This window comes from Pagrus major, chromosome 1, assembly GCF_040436345.1.
Source record: "Pagrus major chromosome 1, Pma_NU_1.0".
NCBI classification, from domain to species: Eukaryota; Metazoa; Chordata; class Actinopteri; order Spariformes; family Sparidae; genus Pagrus; species Pagrus major.
Window position 1 is genome coordinate 17,901,877 of NC_133215.1, and position 26,460 is coordinate 17,928,336.

The 26,460-nt window shown below is 41.3% G+C and overlaps 2 protein-coding genes across 2 annotated transcripts; one reads left to right on the forward strand and one right to left on the reverse strand.

The window, feature by feature from the left end:
* Positions 1-338: 338 nt before the first annotated feature.
* On the forward strand, positions 339-11,112 carry rfc1 (replication factor C (activator 1) 1). The gene is made up of 23 exons (XM_073476827.1): positions 339-462; positions 952-1,110; positions 1,208-1,283; positions 1,832-1,945; positions 2,337-2,635; positions 2,760-2,831; positions 3,700-3,777; positions 3,870-4,226; positions 4,432-4,545; positions 4,678-4,857; positions 6,317-6,421; positions 6,542-6,959; positions 7,081-7,193; positions 7,346-7,460; positions 7,949-8,037; positions 8,207-8,344; positions 8,547-8,642; positions 8,732-8,985; positions 9,115-9,232; positions 9,329-9,474; positions 9,560-9,773; positions 10,197-10,388; positions 10,474-11,112. The coding sequence occupies exons 1-23, from the start codon at positions 460-462 to the stop codon at positions 10,573-10,575; spliced, it is 3,552 nt and encodes a 1,183-aa protein (XP_073332928.1). The 5' UTR covers positions 339-459; the 3' UTR covers positions 10,576-11,112.
* A 934-nt stretch (positions 11,113-12,046) lies between these two features.
* wdr19 (WD repeat domain 19) lies at positions 12,047-25,670 on the reverse strand. Its single transcript, XM_073490145.1, has 36 exons — positions 25,596-25,670; positions 24,138-24,229; positions 23,951-24,016; positions 23,716-23,841; positions 23,499-23,614; positions 23,282-23,397; positions 22,699-22,779; positions 22,361-22,473; positions 22,086-22,259; positions 21,927-21,997; positions 21,659-21,831; positions 21,349-21,469; positions 21,095-21,201; positions 20,886-21,002; positions 20,227-20,382; positions 19,885-20,032; positions 19,537-19,750; positions 19,105-19,264; positions 18,902-19,012; positions 18,600-18,709; positions 18,427-18,484; positions 17,226-17,366; positions 17,009-17,091; positions 16,835-16,918; positions 16,602-16,748; positions 15,757-15,881; positions 15,467-15,576; positions 15,300-15,368; positions 15,142-15,219; positions 14,695-14,791; positions 14,475-14,599; positions 13,846-13,927; positions 13,598-13,748; positions 13,323-13,446; positions 13,129-13,205; positions 12,047-12,349 (listed from the first exon to the last, which is right to left on the reverse strand). The coding sequence occupies exons 1-36, from the start codon at positions 25,599-25,601 to the stop codon at positions 12,235-12,237; spliced, it is 4,044 nt and encodes a 1,347-aa protein (XP_073346246.1). The 5' UTR covers positions 25,602-25,670; the 3' UTR covers positions 12,047-12,234.
* Positions 25,671-26,460: the final 790 nt, after the last annotated feature.

Genomic DNA, 26,460 nt, shown 5'->3' on the forward strand with positions numbered 1-26,460 from the left:
GGCAATATGTAGTTTTGGAGAAGAAAGTTGAACTCAGAATTTTAATATTAACAATATTAATGAAGTTTATAAGACAAACTCAGAAATATTTATCTTTTCCATAACTGAATAAACAAGCTGTTCTCAGAGGAAAATAAGATGAGGTGGCAGGGTCCGCCAAATATAAACAAAGTAAAACAGTATGAAATTGACATGAGTCATATTTCTGTCTGTCTCTCTACATTAAATGCTCAGAGTCTGGTTGGTGTCTTTGTTGCTTTTCTTTCTTCTTGTATATTTTTGTATTAACATGAACACATGGGCACGCAGAGCGGAGTGACGCACAGACGCACGCCGATCTCCCGGGCGTGCGTCATCTCCTGGCGACAGCAGAGTCCTACTTCGCGCCAAGCAGTTGAACGTTTTCATCACTTCTCTGACATCGTAACTGACTATAAACAGCGAGAAAACCTCTTCATAATGGTATGTTACGACTTTAAGCCACTTCTTCGCTCTGACTGCGAGCTGTGTGTACAAACAAAGGGGTTAAATAAAGCGAAAAATAATCCTGTTATCGTGTTAAAGCTGCGCGCTGCTGCACGTCAAGTGGGCAGTGTTAGCTACAGCTAAAGAGGACAAACTTGTCAAAATAGTGATTTAAAGTTCAGCGAGAAACGCAAGATGATTGACTTTTGCTCTTTTATCGTGTAATGGTTGACATTTGAGTGCTGTTTTGTTATCGAAGCTTAACTAAATGATGCACATTTTCCTGAAAAATCAATGTTAGAAAGTGAAAGGTCCAAACAAGTCCAGCTATTTGCAGTATTTGTATAATAGTGCAGCGTTGTACTTATCATACACAATTGACAGGCTCTTGCTGCGATTTGACTCTAATTAGATTAACATGTCATATATGGTGTGTGTGTGTGTGTGTGTGTGTGTGTGTATGTGTGTGTGTGTGTGTGTGTGCAGGATATCAGGCGGTTCTTTCAGCCGACTGTAGCCAAGCCTGCTGTGCAGAAACCAGCCTCAAATGGAAACACCAAAACAGAGGAGGAGAAGAAGAAGAAGAAGAAGAAGAACCCCCTCTCTTCAGACGAGGAAGTGAAAAAGAAGAAAGAGACCGCCAAGGCATGAGATAGGCTCATCTTCTGCCCTCTTTCTTGTAGTATTTCCTCTGTTTCATCATCTTATTCATCAGGTTTTATCGTGGTTTTATGTGCTGCAGGTGAAAAGCTCCAAATCAGAGGAGAAACGCAAGGATAGTGAGAAAAAACGAAAGAAGCACGCAGTCATAGAATCAGGTTTGTGTCATTTCATTACTATGTGATTTCCCCCTCAAAAAACTACTCTGGCTGCTGCAAGACTCTTATTTTTTAGTCCAAATTAAAACAGGAAATGACACACCTCTTTGCCCCTTTACACAAAAAAATACTATATATGCAAGTATTGAAAAATTCAGACAAATCTAAACAATAGTAAAAGTTTAAAGTTTGATTAATGAAGTACAAAATGAGCAAGGAGATATGTCATTTCCAGCTTTGTTTGGAATAGGAAATAGAGGTGAAACTGGGAAACAGGTTGAAAATCTTTTTTAAAGATTTAATTTAAAAACATTTTTTATCCAGATAGTGATAAGAGTTTTAAGGGATTCTGTAAATACCTTTTAGAATAGCTGTACGTGTTGTTAAATAACCTTAGTTTTTTTTTAAAGGAGAAGAATGAGATACTTAGCTCTGTAAGAGGCACAAACCAAACTTTTTGATAAGCTACAAATGACAGCTGGATTTGCTGCTTCTCACCCCCCTTGCATCTTTTCTTCTTGGCACATGTTCTATTTCCGTCTCTCCAGACTCAGAGGATGAGGAAGTGAAGAAGTCAAAGAAATCCCCCAGAGAGAAACAGAAGACAAACAAGACGGAGCCCCCTCCCAAAAAAGATCCTGTGCAGTATGTCTCTGAAACAGGTAATGGGACTTTGGTTTATCGCCATATCACAGATCCATGTTGTGATTGTCGCATTTACCTTGGTGACTGCAAAGGGAAACGTTTCTTTTAAGTATATTTATGCTCAGGATTGATCTAATTCATTATTTGCCATGTTGAGTCAATCAGTTAATTTATAGAGCTCATGAATCTCATGTATCAAAACAAATGTTTTAAATATTAAAAATACATTTCAGAAATCCAAATTTAAGTGGAACGGGCAAAATATAAACATTCATGTGGTCATGTTTTAAATTTGGGAGACTCAAACTCATTTGTAAAAAGATCCGGCCAGGTTGAACATGAGGCATGATGTTTAATGTAATTCATGGAAAATGTGTGTTGAGAGGATATTTATCTTTGTGTTTATAGATTCAGACAGTGACAACTTTCAGACCTTGAAGAAAGCATCCAAACCCACGCAGAACGGCATGGCCAAACCGACAAAGTCAGATGTAGCGAGCGCTCGTCCAGGAGCCAAAGAGGGTCTGAAGTCTCCTGTCAGTCCAACATCCACCCAGGGGAAAACTGCAGCGAAGTCTCCTGTCACCCCTAAGTCAGCCCCGCCTCCTAAGCCCAAACAAACCCCCACCTCAGTGTTTGACTACTTCGGCAGCGCAACTATTCAGCGCTCAGATAAGAAGCTCGTAGCCAGCACCAAACGAAAGGCTGTGAGTCCTGAGGGATTTCTTCCTGTTTTCACTCTTCTCATGAACTGCTTTTTCATCCTTTTTAAGCAAGTATCAAAAACGATTCTTACAACAAACTGACTTTGTAAACTTATCTTCTCCTCAGCCGACTCAGGACATGGATGATCTGAGTGATGAGCAAATCGCCAGAGCACTGCAGATGGACGAGGAGATGGAGGTAGGCTGTTTGTTCATTGCACTAGTGATTACAGCTTAAACAAGTGGGTGATTAGATTGATTGATTAGTTGATTGACAGAATAATCTATTTTCAACCATTTTTTGCCAATCAATTCAGTGTTTCAGTCATTTTTTTTATGTTGAATATTTAAAAAATGTGATGATTTGGGTCTTCCTAGTAGCTCAGCTGGTAGAGCAGGTGCCCCATTTATAGAGGCTTTGTCCTCGCGGCAGCTGCCCAGGATTCAAATCCAACCTGTGGCCCTTTGCTGCATGTCAGTCCCCCTCTCTCTTATCCCATTTCCTGTCATTCTTCCAGCCGTACTCTCAAATAAAGCCATGAAAGGGCCAAACAAATTATAAATATAAAAAATAAAATGTGATTATTTGATGCTTTACTGGTTGTAAACTGAATATCTTCGGGTGGTAGGTTGTTAGATAAAACATGCAGTTTGAGTACATAATGTTGCCATTTTTGATTTCTAGACAAATCAACTTGTCTGTGAAAATTATCTATAAATTAATTGATATTGACAGTCAGCATTTCTAATGTTTTACCCACTATAACTGCCCATAGAAGTATGAGGGCAGGTGCAGTCATTGAAAGCTTGCAAAACGTTGAAAGTTTGCCTCTAAAGCTTGGAAATGGTTTTGAATGTCATGAATCTTTAAGTGATTTACTGAAATTCTGAATGATTAATTAATTTTTGCTTGAATCCTTGAATGTAAAAATCCAAGGAGCAATACAGAAAATGTGACAAAATGTGTCTCTTTTGTAAAAACCTCTTAATGCTGGCACTATTTATAATTAATAGTTGAGCTTGCCCTCTGCTTTCTCATGCTTCTTCTTCACTCTGACTTCCCTCAGCTGGAGAAGCAAGTCCATGATGATGAGGAGTTTGCCAGAACACTGGCCATGCTGGATGACGAGCCTCAAGCGAAAAAGGTTATTAAAAAAATACAACAACACAAAGGCGCATTCACTTTTAATGTTAGTGAATGTCAAATGTAATTTTTTATGTGTGTGTCCCTATCCAGGCTCGTAAAGGCTCGGATGAAAAACCAGCTCCTGCCGCACTTCCCAAAAAGAGCAGTACAGACTCCGCTGCTGCCAGCACGAGCAGCCCATCAAAGACCAATCAAAGGGCCAGCGTGTTGGAGGATGTGATTAGTCCATCTCCTAAGAAGAGCCAAGCTCCCGTCAAAACCAGCTCCAAACTGGCCATGATGAAGAAAAGAGATGAAGGGCAGAAGAGCAAAACACCAATTTCACCCACAAAAATTAAAATCTCTCCCAAAAAGGAGCCCGTCACTTCATCGAGCTCAGACATGAAGTTCACACCCAAAACAGGAACCACGCCCACTGCAGTTAAAATTTCTCCCAAGAAACCAGAGGTGAGCAAGTTGGATGCCTCATCTGTCTGCTATAATGTATAGTGGCAATGTCATGATCAACTGGATCAATTAATTTATAGGTCCCCGAAGGAGCAGAGAAATAGAAACTCATGATAAAACGCAAAGAACATAAACACAAAGTAAAATCAAGTGAAAAACGAATTTAAAAACACGTTGAATGTTCTCCTCCCTGTCTCTAAATTAGAGCACAAGTACGAGTCCTGATGACGCAGAGAAGAAGAAGATCAATACGTCTGCTTACAGGAACTTCCTCAACAGAGACGGACCACGAGCTCTGGGCTCCAAGGAAATTCCACAGGTAGCACAGAGAAAACCCTTCGTTTAGCTGACCACCATCTTATCTTGTTTAATCACTAACTGTATTGTGTGTGTGTGTGTGTGTGTGTGTGTGTGTGTGTGTGTGTGTGTGTGTGTGTGTGTGTGTGTCCAGGGTGAAGAGAACTGTCTGGAGGGCTGTGCGTTTGTGGTGACGGGGGTCCTGGAGTCCATGGAGAGGGACGATGCCAAATCCCTCATCGAGCGTTATGGAGGCAAGGTGACTGTCAGCATCAGCAAGAAGACGACCTACCTGGTGCAGGGCAGAGACAGCGGAGTCTCGAAGCTCGAGAAGGTGATTGACCTGCTATCACCCAGCGGCATCTGGCTTTTGTCTTTTATTGAGAAAGGGTTCAATCAGCATTCATTCTTATTATTCTTCATTTGTTTTCTCGAGATCTCGAGTTATCTCGAAATAACAACTGCCGTTTTCCCGAGATAACAGGATAATTTTCTCGAGATCTCGAGATAACGAAACTTTGTTTTCCCGAGATAACGATATAATTAATTCGAGATCTTGAGAAAACAAAATGATAGTGTAGTATATTAAATCATTGCAACATCATTCAGTGTAGCAATGTCAGAGGAGCAGGAGCATATCGATCACTGCGTCACACATCTTTTCAATCAAGGCCTGACACAGGCTGAAATAGCATTATGCCTTGCTGTTACAGATAATGTACACATTAGTGTGCGTAATCTAAAAAGGCTTCAGCTATATCGGTGGCGCAATCTAAGTGAGCCTGATGTCGTCGTTAACTACATAGCTGACCAGTTACAAGGTCCCAGGTGTCTCCATAATCTCATGCCTATCATATCAGTCATTATCTCGAGATCTCAAATTAATTACATCGTTATCTCGGGAAAACAAAGTTTCGTTATCTCGAGATCTTGAGAAAATTATCTCGTTATCTCGGGAAAACGGAGGAAATAAAATGTATGAATGCATGGCCCTTTAGGGCTTCCGTAGGAAAGGAATCAATCGCCATTTTTTAGCGGGTTCTTCCATGTTAAGATAACTTACATATAGGTGCTTATTTTGGTGTAGCAATGTTCAAATCAGACCTAGAGATGCATTTCTTGAAGAAAATATGTTGGCTGCTGAGAGCACTGATGCTGATTGGCCTGATTTTTGGATAACTTTATAAAGAAATAAAAACTAATTAACCTTATTGTTTGACTGAGCTATGGATGCAGTGGATGCGAATGGAAGCTGAGTTTCAGCTGTGCCATAAATGTAATGGATGTGTATGGGATTGTTTTGAAAACAAAATAGTTATCATTAAGGGTAAGAAAATAAGAATCACAGCACCCGTATGGAAATAACTGAACTTTAATCGTTGTGGTAACTGTAGGGAAGATGCAACCAATTTAATTCTTTCTTTTAAAGAAAAAGAAGCGCATTTGTATAAAAATGAAAAAGTGAGTAAAATTACACACATTGAAATATAAACCTTTTCTGTAGGTCTGTCCTAATAACTGCGTTTGTCGGACGATATATATATATATAAATAAGCCACTTATACTGTATAATGATATAATAGCATCAAGGTCAACAAAAATGATTGAGGCCAGTATGTTTATAAGCCGATAAAATATGTAGAATAAATTGATAATGTAATTAGGGTGACAGGACTAGGTATGTATAAGCTCCAAAAAATAATTATCAAGCAACAGCAACTGCACTATTTCCTGTATCCATTCATCAAATACAGTGAATGGGTTTGTTTGTTTGTCCATTTGGCTCTAATCAGGCGGAGAGTCTTGGCACCACGATCCTGGATGAGGATGGTCTGTTGGAGCTGATCAGAACCAAACCGGGAAAGAAGTCCAAGTACGAGATTGCTGCAGAGGCTGAGGTCAGCGCCGTATTTTTACTTGAATCATGCTGTTTACGAGTCATTTCATTACACTGGTGTCATTTTAACACAGAAAAGTCAAATGTCAAAGAAATTTATTTTTATATTTAATATTTTCAGAGCAAAGCCTCAAAGACCAGGACACCTCCCAGCAAGACCACGAAGAGGACCCCCACAGCCCAGAAGATATCTCCCTCTAAGGGTAACTCCAGGTCCCCTCACACCCCGAGCCCTTCAAAGACCGGCTTGGCTCTAGGCCACATTGCCAGGACCAAAGATGGCGGCACTCCACCTGGGAGAGGTTCACGTCACACAGCCCGGAGGGAGCTGGGCCTCTCCTCCTCCTCTTCATCGTCAGCCCCTACAGCATCATCCCCATCAACGTCCGGAGAGAGTCTGCTGTGGGTGGACAAGTACCGCCCGCTCTCTCTGAAGACTGTGATTGGCCAGCAGGGAGACCAGAGCTGTGCCAATAAGCTACTCCGCTGGCTGCAGAACTGGTACAAACATCACAGTGGGGGTGCCTCCAAGCCAGCAGGTATCTGATGGTTTAGCTCTGTTCATGTTGTGAGGGTGTGTGAGCAGAGTAATGATAGAAACTAGATACCAGAGCTAATTGTGTTTCATGTTGTCTTTGTTTCCTGTTTCTTGCTGCACAGCTGCAAGGTTCGGTAAGTTTGGAGGTAAAGATGATGGTTCAGGATACAAAGCTGCTTTGCTCTCTGGACCACCGGGAGTGGGGAAGACCACCACAGCTGCCCTGGTCTGTGAGGTCAGTCTGAAAACACACACGCATGTTTTGGGGTGTTTTTTCTTTGTTTTTCTGTGTCTTTACACTGGTCTGTATTGCTACATCCATGACTCCCACATTGGACAAATGGATCTCAGTCTGTTTTTGACTGTGTCTTGTGTGTTGGCCTGCAGGAGTTGGGCTTCAGCTTTGTGGAGATGAACGCCAGCTGCACTCGCAGCAAAAACAGCCTGAAGGAAGTCGTCGCTGAGTCACTTAACAACACCAGCATTGAGAACTTCTACAAAGGTGATTTCACTTTTGTTTCTCTGTGTTTCTGTCTGCTACACATTTTAATCTACATCAACCTACAATGATTGGCTTGTTTCTCGAGAAAAGAAAAGCACCGAAAGAGCCCAACCGGTAAATTGGTCAACCACTTTTATCTGCTGAATCTATCAGATTTATCAGGATCGGTGTTGTCAGATATGTGCTTATATGATGAAATAACTCTTTACTGTTTCAGTGCACTGATGTCTTTTTGGTGTGTAATATAATTAATTGTTGTAAGTGATATGTACACTTGAGGAATCATTGAGAAAAAGAGTGACTGTAGAGTAGAGGTGTTGCTACCTTCACATGCCATATTTACAGGTTTAGCTCCATCTGTTGAAGATTTTGTTCTTCTCTAAAGAGGTGAAATTCTTTTCTGTTAAATAATTAATGTAGCATACTGTTCGTCTTGAAGTGAAGTGAATATTGTGTGTAATATGTAACTGTTGGTGTGTGTTTCGTAGGCACGTCTCAAACAGTGACCAGTAAACACGTCCTGATCATGGATGAGATTGATGGCATGGCTGGCAACGAGGACCGTGGAGGGATTCAGGTAAAAAAAACAACACATTTTTATGATGGCCTGGACAGATTTCTGACATTTTGATGAAGTTAAATAGGTGGTTGATCATACTTAAGGAGAAAGGGACTGAAAATGGCAACATGTGGACAAATACATCTCGTTTTCTTGACACTGACCTCTGACCTTTGTCCTCCTGTAGGAGATGATCGGCCTGATCAAAAATACAAAGATTCCCATCATCTGCATGTGTAACGATCGTAACCACATGAAGATCAGATCGCTGTCCAACCACTGCTTTGATCTGCGCTTCCAGAGGCCGCGAGTGGAACAGATCAAGGTACTCACTCACTCACTCACTCACTCACTCACTCACTCACTCACTCACTCACTCTCACACACACACACACACACACACACACACACACACACACACACACACACACACACTCTTTCTTTCTCTCTCTCTTAGATTTTTTAATTAAAGTAAGCTCTCAAAATAAATATTAATTTCCTTCACTTTTTTCCCTTTTCCTGTTCAGGGAGCCATGATGTCTATCGCTTACAAGGAGGGAATCAAGATCCCGCCCCCAGCACTTAATGAAATTATCCTAGCCTCCAATCAGGACGTCCGACAGGTAAAAGTAGACACAATATCTTAAAAGTCGATTCATACTGTGGTCATGTTTTCAGTCTCCTCTCATCACGCTGGCTGTTTTGTCTCCAGGTGATCCACAACCTGAGCATGTGGTCGTCCAAAGACAAGGTGATGACATACGACCAGTGCAAGTCTGATGCAGCCAAAGCTCGCAAGGACATGAAGATGGGGCCATTTGACGTTTGTAGGAAGGTGTTTGCCGCAGGTGAGGAGACGGCCCACATGAGCCTCATGGACAAGTCGGACCTCTTCTTCCACGACTACTCGCTAGCGCCGCTCTTTGTTCAAGAGAACTATCCACATGTTCGGCCAAGGGCTGCAGGGTGAGAGAGGCTCACTGTTTCCACCCGTTTCCAATCTTTATGCTAAGCTAAGCTAATCACCACGTCTCACTTCATTAACACTGAAGACAACAAAAGAGCCCTTTTCCAAAAATGTCTCTCTTCTCACAGTGGTGATCTGAAGTCCCACCTGGTGTTGCTTAGCAAGACGGCTGACTCCATCTCTGACGGAGACCTGGTGGACAGACAGATCCGCTCCAGGCAGAACTGGTCACTGTTGCCCACCCAGGTATATCATTAATTATTGTAAACATGCTCATGCTGTATCACAAGCTTATTTACAAGCTCCTGTGCTCATTGTGTTGGCCTGTATGTGCGCCTGCAGGCAATCTATGCCAGCGTGCTGCCAGGCGAGCTCATGAGAGGCTACATGAGTCATTTCCCCACCTTCCCCAGCTGGCTCGGAAAACACTCCTCCACCACTAAACATTCCCGCATCGTCCAGGAGTTGGCCTCACACATGGGTTTAAAGTGAGTAGACCTCGATCGCTGTCTTTTAACTGTTTACACAAACAAAACATCACACTTGAATGTTTTATTTGTCTGGATCCTGCAGGACGATGAGCAGCAGACAGGCGGTGAACCTGGACTACCTGCACTACATGCGGCAGGCGCTGTTGACCCCACTTCAGAGGCACGGAGCGGAGGGCGCCGCCCAAGCCGTGCAGCTGCTAGACGACTATCAGCTCATCAAGGAAGACGTGGACAGCATCATGGAGATCAGTGTCTGGGGCGGACAGCAAGACCCCTACTCCAAACTGGACTCCAAGGTCAGCAGGAGGCGAGAGAGGGGGTGTATTTTGGATTTTTGAGACGGTCCTTTAAAGTCATGTATCTGGCTGGTTCAGGCTACTTTGATTGGTTGATGAAACTTGCAGCATATCCGAGTATCATTCTGCTTTATTTACCCGCTTATAACTGTGCATCCCAATGCTCAATACGCACCTTAACTGGTGTGAGTGGTTCTCCAGATTAAATTTAAAGCCCCTACAATGTAACATGTAGGATTTGAACAATTCCCACTTTGGCAACTCCCAGTGACTGTATCAAAAAGACATCATGCTCTCCAGTGCCCGTTTCTTCTTCTGTGGTGTAGCTTGATGCGATCAGCATTCATCAGATCCTGCAGCTTTACAAAATAAAACACACAGATTTTGGCCTTTTTGACACCTCTGCTGTCCGTCTCCTCCTAGGTGAAGGCAGCATTCACACGGACCTACAACAAAGACGTGCATCTGACGCCGTACTCCCTTCAAGTAGTGAAGAAGGGCCGTCGTGGTGTTGGCGGCGCCGGGGAGTCGGAGTTGGGAGGCGAGGAGTTGGAAAAGGAAGCGCAGGAGTCTGAGGAAGAGGGAGACAACCTGAAAACTGACGCCATGATCAAAGTAAGATTCCTCAAATGTGCAAACCCATTGCACATTTTATTTTCTGTGTTCTTAAATGTTGTCTATGTCTTGTTCTTTTGTGCAGCAGAAGAAGGCCAAAGCCACCAAGGAGTTAAAGAAAGAGAAGAAAGAAGATTCTGGGAAGGGGAAGGGCAAAGGAAAGGGCAAAGGCAAGGGAAATAAATGAACGATGACCACAGGAGGAGAACAAACTGCCTTCTTCCGCCTCCACAGACTCTAATATTTTTCTCTGCACTTGCAACGATCCTTTAATGAGCATCAGGAAGTCGTTAAACTGGTCTTCACCTCTGCAGGTAACTCATCTGTCCCTCATCCAAACATGTTGACTCCTGCCACACTAAGAAATGTCTTTCCTCTTTTTAAACTTCCTGTCAGAACTCCATACTGAACAAATGATGCATATTATCTGCTCGTTCCATCATCATGTCTGTGCACCTCTGTATTAACATGTGTCTCAACAGGAGTGTAGTGCATTTCCTCTGTCGTCAGTTTGTGATTCAGGTGTCGAGGCTGTAAATAATGTGATGTAAAGGACTGTTACTTTTTGCTATGACTACAGTAGAGAAATGCTTTAGCACCACAGTTAGCACTGACGCCCCTGTAAATTGCAATTTTGTAAAAAATTCACGAGGATTAATAGAGAAATATGTTGCTCGTGAGTGTCTGTGATTTTTCTTTTTTCCAAATAAAGAGAGATACTAGCCATGTTCCAGAAAGCTGACCGGTTTAACAGACACCAGTAGAAGATGGTTCCAGGGAGTTGATAAAAAAAGATATTTAGATTCCAAAAGTAAAATGAAAACTGCAACTAATGATTATTATAATTGTGTAGATTAATCATTTGATCTATGAGATATGAAAACAGTGTAAAAATGGCTGTCACAGCTTCAGTTATCAAAAAGGTGACGTCTTCAAATGTTCTGACCTTCATAACCCGAAAATCAGTGTGCCAGTGTGGTGTTGTGTGGGGAAAAAAATCAGTGTTTGACTGAAAAATGACTTCAAACATTAAATCAGTTTTCAAAATTTGTGCTAATAATTTTTCTGTCGATCAACTAATTAATTTATCATGACGACTTTTAGTCATAGCCAACAATGACAAATGGATTAAGATATCAAGGTTTAGCACTTTTTCTGCAGTTGGATTAAGTACAAAAGTTGCCTCTCCGTCAGTACTGCTCCTTAAGACTAAAAACGTTAATTGAGATTCAAAGTTCATTTTTGAACTTGGGAATCTCACCCTGAGGTCCATTTAGTAGCTTTCAGTCTTATCACACGGTCTTCTTCAGCAGACTGAGTTGTGGTGAAATGTTTTGTCAAAAATTAAAATGTTTGTTTTAATTTTTTTTGTATTTGTCAAACTATACAGTGTAAACTGCACAACTTGCCACTACAGCGGAGCACAAAAAAGACAGGAATGGTTCTTGGGATCTTTGTGTGCCCCAAAAAAACTGAAAAATAGACAAATAATAAAACATATTTAAAAAAGTTTTGCAGATAACCTGCAGAGAGAATGAACAGCTGAGAATCCAAATCCTGTTTTACTTTTCACAGACCAATATTCAATAGTACAGAAATATCTCTGTATGTTTGAAGCATCCTCGGCCACTAAGTTTACAAAACACATTTCACAAATATACTTTTCCTGTTTGATTTATTATATTTTGGTTGTTGACATCATTAATAAAAGCTGAACAAGCTAAACAAAACTGAAAGCTGCAAACATTCAATGTAAAATATATATTCAATGTATTTTAACAAATAGAAAATCTGTCATTGGACTGCCATGACATTTATATACATGTGATCTGTTAGTTTTTCTTCTTCATTGATCCAGTTCATCAGCCTGCAGGTATGGAGAACAATCAGAGATCTTCTTCACCTGTTTGACACTCAGAGTCTCAGAGCACATGGGACACACTTTCTCCGTCTCCAACAACCTGGACACACAAACAGTTCAGTGTAGATTTGTGATTGATAGCCAGGAGACACCTAGCTTAGCATAAAAACTGGTAATGGGAAAACAGTTAAACCCTTTCACATAGGACAAAAAAGAGCTTAAAAAAACAAATCCTAGTGTCCTAAATGAGAAATGGTCCAATCTGCATTAATTCCCGGGAGAACTGACTGCAGTAGTCACAGGTGTTTAGTGGCTCCTGCTCCAGTCAACAGTGGTAGAAACTTGAAGCCTGGGTGGACAGGCTATTTTCTGCCCCTTTTTCTGTGTTTTTACGTCGTTAATGAGGTGATGAGGTATATGATCTGCTGCTTCTACTGTTCCCTGTTCCCAATTTTTTTGACAAACGTGACCCATCAGAAAATAAAAGGGCAAACTCGTCCACTGGGAACAGGAAAGGACTCTGTATATGTACATTACTCGTGAAAACCTTGCACCTACATTACCCACAGCTCTGTCTGAGATTTGGGCGTGTTATGCTAGTGGTGGCTCATGTCTAGAGCTGATGGGGAGCAGGCTACAGAGGTCTGATTAGCTCATTTAGTTTTAACTCCACAGCCCCAAACTTTAACCCCAACTGTCGCTGACTCAAATGACATCACTTGAAGGGATACATCAGACTTTATACTACTTTTTTCACATATTAAGTAATGCTTCCCAAGACTTGTAAATGCAATTTCATGTGTAAAGATGGTGGAGTTGCCCTCTAAGTAAGGGACATTCAAAAGTAATTGTCAAGATGGAGACAAAAATATCACTTACAGAATAAACTGAGAGTACAGAGCCGGAAATTCACAATGAGGACACACAGCCCAGTCTTCTTTCAGCATGTGACGACCCTGACAAAACAAAATGGGCACAGGGATCATCTGGTTAAAAATAAAGGTTCAGAAGCAGCTATTTTGTTCGAAAGAAATATTCTGTGTGTGAATAAGTCAGTGAATGTGTGTTTGTACCGTGGCGATGCAGTAGGGCAGGTTGTTCTTGCAGGAGATGCACAGCAGTTCGTTCTGTGGTAGCTGAAAGCCACAGAAGGGACACGGAGTAGTTTCCTCCTCCAGCTCCGATGTGTCTGGACGTCTGTGGACGAGGAATCAAAACGGTAGAGCAGGAGGTTAAAGAGAGGACCAATTAGGCGTAAATCAGAATGAAGTACAGATTGTGTGAAGAAGGATGGAGGTCAGGGAAGAGCAGGAGAGGGAGACAAAGAAAACAGGAGGTGTGGACTCACCGAACCATCGCCTCGATCTTCTTCCTGTACTTTGGGTCGATATCATTTCGGTACTCTGGTCTCATCAGCATGGCAGCGAAGCTGAACGATGAGTTCTTCAGTCCGGCTCGGTGACACTCGATGACCGCTGACGTGAGGATGGGAACAACATCTACACACACACATGAACACCGTTTAGACTTCTGCTGGACAGTTTTTAAACTTCATTTATTTGCATGTTGAAAGGTGAATTCTCTGTGCGGACTCACGTGCAGGAAACTTGCTGATATTGTTGCTGACACGAATGAGCATGCGAGCCCCCTTCAGGTGGTCTCCCCTCTTCACATGGATCTACATAATAACACATCATTTATTAAGTCAGACACACTGCACTCATGTCATTTTAACATTGGGAGGCTTTATCATTAACAGTAAATGGACATGCCCATCACACTTTATTAACCTTCTAACAAAAGATGCAGCCTGCACTTGTGCTGACATTTAAAACGTGAGAGGGGGAGGTAGTGGTTTAATGGTGATAATTACCAGTTAAGTAGAGGTTAATATAAAGTATAACACATCCAGAATGACATCTTGTTGCTGATATAAAACATAATTCTCCTACTATTTAGACCCTGTGTTGAATGGTTCATTATCCATGTATCTGTGGAGTACTGGGAGTGTAAAAACTGTATGTAAATGAAACCCTCTCTCTATGATGGCCAGCGTCTCAACATGCTGTACAAACTAATTCTGACCATGAAACATCTGTCAAAATCATCTATCTACTGTCGGCTAAAGAATTGTTTTTTTATTCTGGACAGTACAGAGCAATTGAGCGTGACCAGTGAATAATCTGCACAAACATGACAGCTGTGTGTGATTCTGCTGTGCTCACCTTGACCAGTAGGTAGGAGTGGAGGATCATCAGGTTGGTGGCCATCTCAGCAGGGATTTTAATCTTCTGCGCCTGCAGCTCCGTGTACATGCTGAACAGCACGTCATGGGCATTACGGTAGTTCCCTGCAGGAGCAACATGCAAAAACAAACACAATCAAAAAACAGAAATGTAGAGAAGCTCGTATTATGTTAACGTTTATCTACAAATGTGTTTGTACCTGCACACTGCTCTTCTCTGGCGATGATGATGGCGGTGCGAGCAGCCTCCCTGTACTGCTGCAGCGCCATGTACAGACGGAACAGGTACTTGGCGTCCTGAGGAGAGGACAGAAAGGTCACTGACTGTGGTTTCCTAACACCTGTAGATGTAGTCTGTAAAGTGAAAGTGTGAACTGCAGCTTAAGGGAAAAAATCAAAAGCAGTGACGCTCAAAGAAAATAAAATCTTTCCATAACATTTTATATGACTGTATTTTAACTCAAACTTCCACCTGAGAAAATTTAAGTGGACAACTATTCAGTTACTATACTACTGGCCAATGTGCAAATTTGCGACTTTCAGCAACATTAACAGAAAAAAACAACAACAAAATGATCTTGCTGGGAAAGTCACACCCACTGAGACTACAAAGAGAGAAGGCTTCAGTGTGTCAGTGTATTGATTACCTTGGGCATGCCGTCACTCTCTCCCATCAGGTAATCTATCAGCTGATTGGTCAAAGAACCGTCCTTGGCCTGACCCACCTGAAACACACACACATATTTAAAAAGCACTTCATCGTCATTTAGTACATGGACTGAGATATTTGATTGAGCACACTCACCGTCTCTATAGCCATCTCGACAGCCACGTTGTCCTCAGTGTTGGGACACTGCAGGAAGTGCTTCAGAGCCTGAGAGATGAAAGAGCGAGTCGATGTCAAAGTCGAAAACTGTTTTCAACATTTAAAAAAAGAGTTAAAAGAATGATTCGACAAGGGAGCGTTCTTACTCTGCTGTACTGCCCACACTTCTGAAAGAACTTGCCGGCCTGCAGGTGTTTTTTTTCTCCCTCAAAGTAGAGTGCGATGCTCTGGTAGTCCTCCTGCGTCGCCTCGGGACCTGATGAACACACGCCGCAGCAGTCAGGAAATTAATATTCAACTTACAGACACCTTTCACTTGCTAGAAAATCATAAGCAAATACCGCAGCAGGGAATAAAGATCGGCCTGCTCAGGATGTTTGTTTCAAACTGCAAAAATGTCCATATGGTTTTTAAACACATTCACATGAAGACTGACCGATGATGTCTGCGTAGACCTCCATCTGTCCGTGCTGCTGCGCCAGTTGGAACGCTTCATCGTTGCACTGAGACAGCACCAGGAAGTGGATGGCTGAGCCGTAGTCGTTCAAACCCAAGAAGAACCTGAGACGAGATTAATACGATATAACTTTATTAATTCCAAAGGAAATTGTTGTGCCAGTACAATAGAAAAGCCAGTAACAACCAGTGGGCTCCCTGAGTCAGGGTCACACACTGGGCCCAGTTCAAGACTATAACGATATTAAATATTAGTGAAATATACAAAACATAAAGTGTTTAAGGAGTAAAAGTAAAAAAACAGTGCATTATACAATCACAATAAGTACAAGAGGAAACTAGAAATGATCTAAAATAGAAATTTGCAGTGATATGTTTGTGCGTGGAGACACATAAACACATGTCAAATGTTAATTACACAAATGGGAAAAAGTAGCAGAGGGAAAAGAATTGGAGATGAAACGAATAGTTGAGCAATCAATCAGTCTTCAGAAAATCAGTCAGCATCTATAACCATTTAAGTCATTTATCAATAAATAATGCCAACATTTGCTCATGCCATGGAAGATTAACATCTCTTCTCTGTTTTATAAAAATGCTAATTGAATTTATTTGAGCTAATGGCTGACAAAACAAGCAATTTTGAAGACCTCACTTTGGGAAATTGTAATCAGCCTATTCACAGTTTTATTGGACATTTTGCAGCCTTAACAAACCATTACAAAAAATGATCTTCAGATGAATCTGTAGTGTAAATAATCACAAGTTGCTTGACACTAGAACATGATAAAAGATAATAATGTGTTAATGTGCAGTTTATCCTACCTGGCAACCATCTTTGCTCCCTCGATGCTCTGCGTCTCCCTTACAATACGCACAGCGTCCTCTGGGTTGTTCAGGTGGTCCAGCAGCACACGGATCACGTTGTCCCAGTCTTTGGCGCTCTCATAGGCTTGTGCAGCTTCCTTATACCTGGTGACCACAGTACAAGTTAACATCGGTTCCTCCTTTTGATTTCACTATCTTAAACGCGGCAGATGTTCAAAGTGAGAACCTACTTGCCGTCCGCCTCCTTGGCCTTAGCGTACTGCAGGTGGATCTTAGGAGAGGAGACATGTGGGAGCAGCTCCCCCACCTTCGCCCTGCGAGAAGAATAAAAATAAAGTAGAATTGGATGCAGAGGAGAGAAACTAGCAGGTATGAGTGTTGGCATGTGTTGATGTTTGTCTCACCAGTTCTTGCAACGAATGTAGACTGATGCAGCTTTGTCATAATACTGGCCTTTTTCATAGAGCTGAGCAGCTTCAGAGAATTGCTGCAAGGGAGCAAATAAAACCACAGAAGAAGACATGAACAAAAGGACATAATTAATGCTACAGTGCTCTAGATACATGAAGACATCAGATGCAACCACCAGCTGATTATTTAGGAGATATCGCTGTCTTCTACCTTCATGCTCTCCAGTATGGCTCCACACTCCTTCTTCAGGACTCTGCTCGGGTGCTGAATCGCCTGAGCGGCTCCTCTCCTGATGTCGCCCATCCTGATGGACATCCTGGCTACACCTGCCTGACACGCCTCATCATGCTCCTGGAACGGCACAACATGATTCTCTCCACCAAAAATGATACACACAGCTTCACAAGGTGATTGAAATGTTTTGCCAATTGAGTTTTGAACAGTTGAGAAGTGAGTGTTGTAAAAACATGTTTCAGATTTCTATTGATCTGTTGTGAAAACAGTGAAATTGTGCTGAGAGTTTGGCAGATGGAAATTTGTTTTTATGCATAATAAGAAATATATCATCAATGGTGAAGCTATGATTTTTTTGTCCTACAGCACCTTGGTATCCTACTAACAATGTTTATAAATAATAGCACCTTTCAAACAAATCAAAAGTGTTTTACCAGTGATTGAAAAAAACTAAAATGGATTTAGAGACTAATGCACACCACTTGCAATAAAATGAGTAGTTAAAATAAAAGATAAAAATATATAAAAACAACAATAAACAGTAAAATATAGATACAAAAGAAAACATAGTTATGATAAAAACAAAATGGGCATAAACTATCCACAAACCATAAAATTATAAGACACTAAAGCCAGACTGAATAGAAAGGTTTTTAGTATAAAAGTATCAATCAATTAAAAGAATCGCCTGCATGAAATTATTGATAAATCATTTAGAATAACGAGCTAGTGAGGTCACATGTGAAAAAATAAGTTGTGAAAGAGAAAAACAATATTGGTTACATTTTCTATGGAGGTACCTTAATATCTTTAATGCATTAAAAGCACATTCAGTTTTGATAGTTATAATGTGTTGAGTAACCGTGGACTCAGATTCTTCTTTCAAACACTTTAGTCACTTTGGAGGTATAAAGTATTATGAACGCTGAACCTATAACATATTATGTCCACCATATGTAATACTTTATAAACCTTGTTATAGGTTTTGGTGCATGATGCAGGAGTTTTATTAAGTCTTATAAATCCATTTTAATGTCTCATTAACGTATTTATAATGCATTATAGACATGATGTTCATAAAAAAGTGTTACCAAAACTTTAATTGTCAAACTCATAGTTTTCATCTTGTTATGTTGTTATCACTACAGAGAGTTTAGATCAAATATACTGCACTCACTTTATTATTGTGGGTCATGCCTTTTTCGTAGTGCGCCAGAGCATTCACATAGTCTCCACTACAGAGAGAGAGGGAGAGAGAGGTTTAGATGCAGTGTAGATCAGGATCAGGTCTACTGAATGTGTGTGTGTGTGTGTGTGTGTGTGTGTGTGTGTGTGTGTCTGTGCACTTACATAAACTCCAGATGGACGGCGTATTCTTTGGAGATGAAGGAAATTTGGTCTTCTGCTAACCTCTTGGCTAACATAAGAGCGCTGTCCCAGTGCAACAGGTCTCTCCTCATCTAAAAAACACACCAACACACGCACGCACGCGCACACACACACGCACACACTTAATGACGTCTAATGCAGAATGATAAATAATTAATTGATTACATTTGATAAAAGACACAAGTGATCAGCCTTGGTCTCTTACACACAGAAACACATGCATACACAGATTGTTTACTCTTAAACTGAGTGTGTGTTTTTACCTCCAGGGCAGCGATTGGGTAGCTCGAGGACAGATAGAGGTCCTGCGCCAGGTTGTAGTCACCTAGAAACATGGCTAAATGTCCTGCCCGTAAATTCATGTCCTCTGTACCCTGGACAGAGAGATAGGGAGGGTGAGTGTATCAGAACTGTCAGAATAGACTGAAAGTGTCTCTCTGAACTGTGGTTTGTGTGTGTTTTGTACCTGGATGGCCTGCAGTGACAGGACCATGGCCACGTTGCCACTCATTCGGTAGACCTGGATAGCCAGCTCCACCTCCATGTGGACCAAACAGGCTTTGCCAAGCTCTGCCCAGTCTGAGTTACTACCTGCAGACTTACACAGATCGCAGGCTTCATGGAACCTGGAAAGAAAAATACACACACACACACATATATATGAATATTTGTCACCTCTACAACTCTCAACCTAAACAAATATAATTTGGTACACTTCATTACATTATTGTGAAGACCTACTGAACATGCATGTCAGTTTTGTTTCACTGCATTAAATATGTCCAGATGAAACCAATGTATTATTTTTGGTAGCACATTTTTCATTTACTGTGCGGACATTTGGTGACTTCTTTCTCCAAGTATATATATGATTTTTTGCATTTTTAGCAACCCTAACCTCTTGAGCATGAGCGCCTGGCTGAGCTGCTTGCCGAGCTCCGGCGGTGAATCTGTCGACGTGCTGGTGGAGTGCTTGAGGAAGGAGTGTGTGCTCAGAGTCACTTCACTGGTCTTGCCACTCGCCGTCTGACATGTCAGCTCCCCGTTGTACAAGAGCAAAGGCTTCTGGGAGAAGAGGAGAGCGGTGCTCCCCACCAGCACCACCCGCGGGCCTGGGCAGACAGAAATAAAAGTTTAAATTAACGCTCACCTAAATTTATACCAATGGATTATGGTAGCATGACTATTTTAAGGGTACTAGAAAACCTGATTTTAGCATTGTGTTTGAATTTTTGCATCCCCCTACCATGTATAGTGGTTTTATGCAGGGCGTAGGTATAGACTTTGTCATCATCGTAAGCTACAAACACTCCTCTGTCAGCGTGCCAGTTGTCCCACAGCACTCCTGTGATGGTCGGAGAGAAGTTGGGCAGCTCAAAGCAGGAGTCTGAGGCCTAGATTGGACAAACACACACACACAAAATTAGTGTTATTCCCATCGTCTCTTGCAGTGATATTTTATCACTGTGTATTTAATTACCTTCTTTAATCAGAGTGCAAAGAACCTCAGAGTTCACTATGTATGTGTGTATACTATATGTTTAGCTGTACGTGTGGATAGATGTGCCATGTGACCGTATGTACTCACGCTCGCAGGGGAGAGCAGGAAGCCGCCGTTCTTGTCATCGATAAAGACCAGACGGGTGCCATTTAGATCCGGGAACACTTTCCTCACACCAACTGGGTGGCTGTAGCTGCTCACAGTTGCCCAGTCCTCCACCAACACACATGACACATTGCCTGACTGAGAAACAGACAGAGAGAGAGGGGATAATGCTGATTTGGAAAAGAGAGGCAGGGAGAAAGAGAGATGGGAAGGGAAGATAATGAAAAGAAATGACAACTGAGTGTGGGGAAAGCATGAGAGAGACTGTTAAAGGGAATGGACCCGCAATCGAGAGAAAGACTTTGAGCACAATAAATCAATGAAACTGAAACACATGAATAAAAACTTGATTTTGTTTGTGTGGCAACTTTAATATTTTAAGTACATGTATGTCTTTCTTGGGTTTGATGACAAAAAGGAGAAGAAACTATAACCAGATCACTTAACACTCAAGATTAGCCCTGATCTATGATGATGAAATAACAATATACAGTTCTATACAGAACAAATATCAGTAACTCTCTTGTAAACTAGCTTCCAGAGAAACGCATACATTCACACAATCTACAGAGAAAACATGTGACATAAAAAAATGGACTTCCTTCGTGGTCTGACTGAAGTGAGGTTGGGCTGAGCCTTACGTCTGTGCCGTAGTAGAGGAAGTCAGCGCTGAGGGCGTGGCAAAGGATCCGACCTTTTCTGTCATCATCTGGAAACAACTTCATCTGTTTCTTCTCCTCCTGGTCTCTACCTTCAATCTAAAAAATACACACACAGATACACAAACAAAAACTCAATCATCATTCACTGGTCAATACAAAACAGAAACAAAGACATGTAGATGACTCACCATGTGCAGCTGCACTTTTCCCTCAAACAGCGCTGCTGCGTAGTCTGCATTAAGGCACATGCTGGCTATTGTCCCCAGATACTCGATGTCCTTCAGCTTGTTAAAGCCTGAGTGACAAACAAAGCAGTTGAGTGATACATCCATTCATACAAGGTTCAACAAATACCAACACACCCCATAACCTGGCTGACACATCACACACACACACACACACACACACACACACACACACACACACACACACACCCACCCACCAGGTCCATGATCTACAAGGGCGTAGAACCAGGCTCTGTTGTTCATTCCCACAGCCACATGGTACGGTCCCATCGCAATGAACGTAGGTTCGACTTCCACTTCTATGGCAACAGGACTCTCCTGAGAAACATACAGCCCCAAAGATGGATAGAAACGCTTTTATAATCTAGCATTAATGTATTACTTCTTTTAGAAAATCAGCTAATATGAGCACAGGTTTATGATTTAATATTTTGTGTTTGAGTGTGTGAGTGTGTGAGTGTGTGTGTGTGTGTGTGTGTGTGTGTGTGTGTGTGTGTGTGTCCTCACCCCCTCCACCTGGTTGGACACAGTGACCTCCAGCAGGGAGGTGAGGTAGGCCAGCCGGGTACCGAAGCTGTCACCCAGGATGGGCAGCTTGGTCAGGAAGACGTGCAGCGTCCCTTTCTGTGTGGAAACTGCCAACAGCTGGCCGTCGTCTGTCCAGCACAGCTGGTCCAGACCTGCGGGAGGAGAGAAAGGGTCAGATGAAGAAGAAGTGGGCAGTGCATTAAACATGGCCCTCTGACAGCATGGACAGAAAAGAGGACTGTCTCACCTTTGGTCTCATCGTCCAGCCGAACTACATTGCTGATGTCTTTGAGCTCAGACAGCTCGTGGATCTTAATGCTGCAACAAGAAACACAGGGATTCCTTTTTCTCACTTTCACAACAAAAAAAGAGATCCACTTTGCTTCTTTTTCAAGCCTGTGTGTACCTGTTGTCCCCGCAGGAGGCAGCCTTGTTTACCGCTGGTGAGATGGCCACGCTGTTGAGACTATCTTTGTGGTTGTGAGCCTGATAGAGCTCCTGCCCAATCTCCCTGATGTGGGTGGAAATGACCACAAAGTACCCATGGGAGAAGCCAATCAGAATATACCCGTCACCGTACCTGGAAGGGACACGCAGAGGAAGAGAATTAACCTCAGTACAAATATCTCACTGTCATATTTCTGTAACAGTGTTTGGTCAGTGTGTGATGATGTTCAGTACCAGCGGTAGGACACGATGTTTCCGTAGTGACGCTGGAAAGTCAATTCTATCCGGTTTTCAGGGTCCATAACATTAAAAAGCATCAGGATCTTCTTGTCAACAGACAGACTCACCTAAAGGGTCAATATAAGCAGGGAACAATGATTTCACATATGCAAACTTTCAATTTGTAATGGTGAACAGATTTGCGCAAAGAAAGTACATAGCCATGGGTAAATATGAATAAAGTAAACAGGTGAAACTACAACAAAGTCAAGACACACAATGTGAACATGTTGTAATAAATGTGCCAAAAATGATTTAGTGTGAGAAGGGTTAGGAAAAAAAGACAAACTTACAGTGTTCTCCCCTTGAGCGGACCTTTCATCTGTCTTCATGGCAGAAAAGCAAATCTCAGCAGGTTCACCGCGGAGCGTCGTCTAGCAAAACAAGAGAAAGGCTGTCCCTGTACTTTTGTTTGCTCGTAATGTGAGTGACCAAGACAGCTGACCTGTTTTAACTGTATAGTTAAATGGCCAAGGCAATACATTAAATGTCTTATTATAATGCAGGTCAAGGTGCTATATGAAAGTATCAAAACATTTAATCTACAGAGAAATGCCCGTTTTCAAATACTGCGTCTTTAAATGAGTTTAAACTATGCAGTCACTGCCCTCAGAAATGCCTCCAGCACGACCATGGTTGCAAAAACACAGGCAGAACTGATGCGATACAATTTGAGTGGTGCCTGCTCAGGCCTGTGAGAGCTGACCCATCAGAGCAGATGGGGCTTTTCAGGAGGTGGGCCTTAAAGAGACAGGCACTAAAACAGAGGCTGGGTAGACGTATAATGTGTTTTTTGAATGTAAAAGCAAGTAAACATTACAGTATTTAGTAGATACTGCCTGTGTGTTTATGCCCCCAATGAGTATGTCTGACTACCTGTCTGATGGTGTCGCCCTCATGATTGCTGATGCTAAGAGTGTTATCATCACTTCCCAGAGCCAGTAAATTCTGATTACTCCAGCACCCACAGGTGATCTTCTTTGTATGTTTGCCTAGCATTTGGGGAGAGAGAGGGAGAGGCAGTCAGTATAACAGAAGTGAGCATAGACACAACAACACAAAAGCATGTGCAGTTGTGTTGTATGTCTTTTACCCAGTACAGGGATCTTGCGTGAGGTCTGCTGATTGTAAATCAAAAGGTTCCCCTTGATTGTTCCCACTGCCAACAGCGGGCCTGTCTTCGACCACAAGATGAAGGACATCTGATCTCTGTTGAAACAAGCAACAGTAAGAAACAAGAGTATTAGAAGTGATAAACAATATTTTACAGCAACTGAGCTCTTTGGAAACATGTTCCATGCTTGTCGTACCTCATGCCGCTCTCAATCTGGGACGTTTTATTGACACTGGCATCCCAGAGGTAGATGGAACTAGATTTTGCAGCTATCACTGCCAAAATGTCCCCATCTTTATCCCAGTCCATTCCCACACAGCGCCTGAGAGGAGCAGGAGAAAGAAGAAAAAATGTAAAAGACTTAGCAGACTTTTTTAACAGTGAGTGAGCTGAAGATAAAAATTGAGTCAAAATTTTGGTCTTAAAATTACCCAGGCAGGTTAAGTTCAGTCCACTTGTGTCCATGTCGATCAAACACTTTCACTGAGTTGTCCTGTCTGTATGATTAGAAATATCATCCACAATTGAAGTAATGTACTGATATAAATCTTGTATAAACTGAAGCAGATTACTGCAGACTTCTTCAGGATACACCTTCTACCACAACAGTTTACTCACCCTGCAACAGCGATGTAATTACCAAGGCTTTTCTGCCACTTATACAGTAGGCTAGAACCTGCCCAGGCTTTGTCATCGAGGATGAAAACGCTCTGTGGACACAAAGATTGTTTTTTAAGGTTTTTTTAATTTTTAAAAGACACACAAATACATGAAATTTTCATGGAATCCAGAGTGGAATACCAATAACATAAGCGCCAACTCAATAATAATTGCAACCAGTGTTGTGTAAAGTACCTACATGTCATACTTGAGTAAAAATAAAGATACTGTGTTAAAACATTACTTTGTTAAAAGTAAAAGTCATCCATATGAATAGTATTTGAGTAAAACTCTTAAAGAATCTAAAAAATTAAAGTATCAAAAGTACAAGTAAAAGTAAATTATACATATATTTACATGTAAGTATATATTGTATACGATGGGTCGATTGATTATTGTTCTGGACAATTATCGGATCTGATATTCAACATTTTCTAACCAGAAAATTGATCAGAATCAGTCGTTTCTATCCGATTGCCAATAAATAAATCAATTTAAAAAATGTACTTGGCTCTTATGCAGTAATCAGGAATCTGCAGAGAAACTAGCAACTAAAGTTATCAAATAAATGCAGTGGAGTAATAAGTACAATATTTGTCTCCAGAAGGTAGTGAAGTGGAAGAGTAAAGTAGCAATAAAAGGAAATACTCAAATAAAGTGCAAGTACCTCGGATTTGTAGGCTACTTAAGTACAGTACTTGAGCAAATCTACTTAGTTACATTTTTTTTTTTTTAATCACTGGCCACTCTTGACTGTCTTATTGGGTTTCAATCACAGATCTTGTTTAAGACATTACCTGGCAAGCCCTTTCATTAAATAATACTTAGAAGAATGCCAAGCCAGTATATGTCTATAGCATTTGCGGAGATAAGATCCCATTGCAAAACAATATGTATTATGTGCAACAGGTGTCCTATAAAATGTGGACTATCTAAATCTGTAAGACATTTATTTTCAATGTAAGTTAACGCAACAGTTTTCTTCACTGCCAAAATCCATCGTTTACTGATCATTTACGTGTCGGCTGTTACAAACCAACCAAAGCAAACATCGTCTTAGCATCAGGCGACTACTTTCGCCAAACACTACATGTTTTTGTTATCTTTATAAGATGCGTGGTCTTGTTGAATATCTTTTCCTGACATCTTACCCAAGTTTGACAGAAGCTGTTTGATAAAACACATAAAATGCAGCTCGTAAGGAGACTTTACTTCACGCTGTTGCCGCCCAGAAAGCTGGTTTAGCTCATGTAAAACGTTAACATTACATTAGCTCGCTGTTAGTTGTCTAACTACTAGCATGTAGCTAGTTCAGCTAGCTGGCTGAAGCTCTTAATGTCATTAAACACAACACTGGAATCGTAAAAACAGAAGCAGCGTGATGCCAGTATGTGAAATGAATGCGCTGGTACAAACTTTCATCCTGACGTCGTTCAATCGCTTAAACTTTGGATCATTTTTCTCTGTTTAAAGGATCTTCGACAGGACCGCTGTGTGTATCCCACAATGCTTCACTCTGAAGCGTCTGCAGAAGCTACGGCGATGTCATAGCAACAGTCGTCCTCAGCCAATGAGGAGCCTCCAAAACAGAGCAGAGGGGAAGAAAGAAGGGAAGTTTTAAAGATGTCAGAAGATGGAATAGTAGAGCTTATGTTATTTATTATATCAGTATGATAAATAAATAAAGTTAAACAATTATAAAGAGCATCAACTGTATATAAAATAGATTCTGATTGATCATTTTAATATAAATACATACATAACCTGTAAAAATAACCCAGACTGCTACTCTCCTTGGCACAAAATGTATTTAACATTAATGAGATGTCTTGTGTCTGTTTAACCTTTTAAAATTATATAGAAAACTGAAACTAAACTATAAAAACAAATAATAAACGTAAATATGTATTTGTAAAATCCTTTTTTCCCCTGCGTAAACCAAAATACTACTGATACTATTATGTGCCTGTATTTATTTGTATGTGAGTACACTGTTACTGCACTCCTTGATGTAATAAAAATGCTTTGACTACAACAGGAATCCTGTTCTCTTCTTTTTCCTCTTTCCTGCAATATAGTATGTACAGTTACTAGATGTACTGGGATGTACCCTGTGGATCTTACGTAATAAAAACAACAACAACAACAACAATAAAAAGCAGAAGAATATGGTTGCTTCTAGAGGAAAATAGTTGATGAGCAGCAGCCACACCATCTATACTACAGACTTTTTAAAAAAAATAATAAAAAGAAGAGTCTGGAAAAAGAGAAACATAAAGCT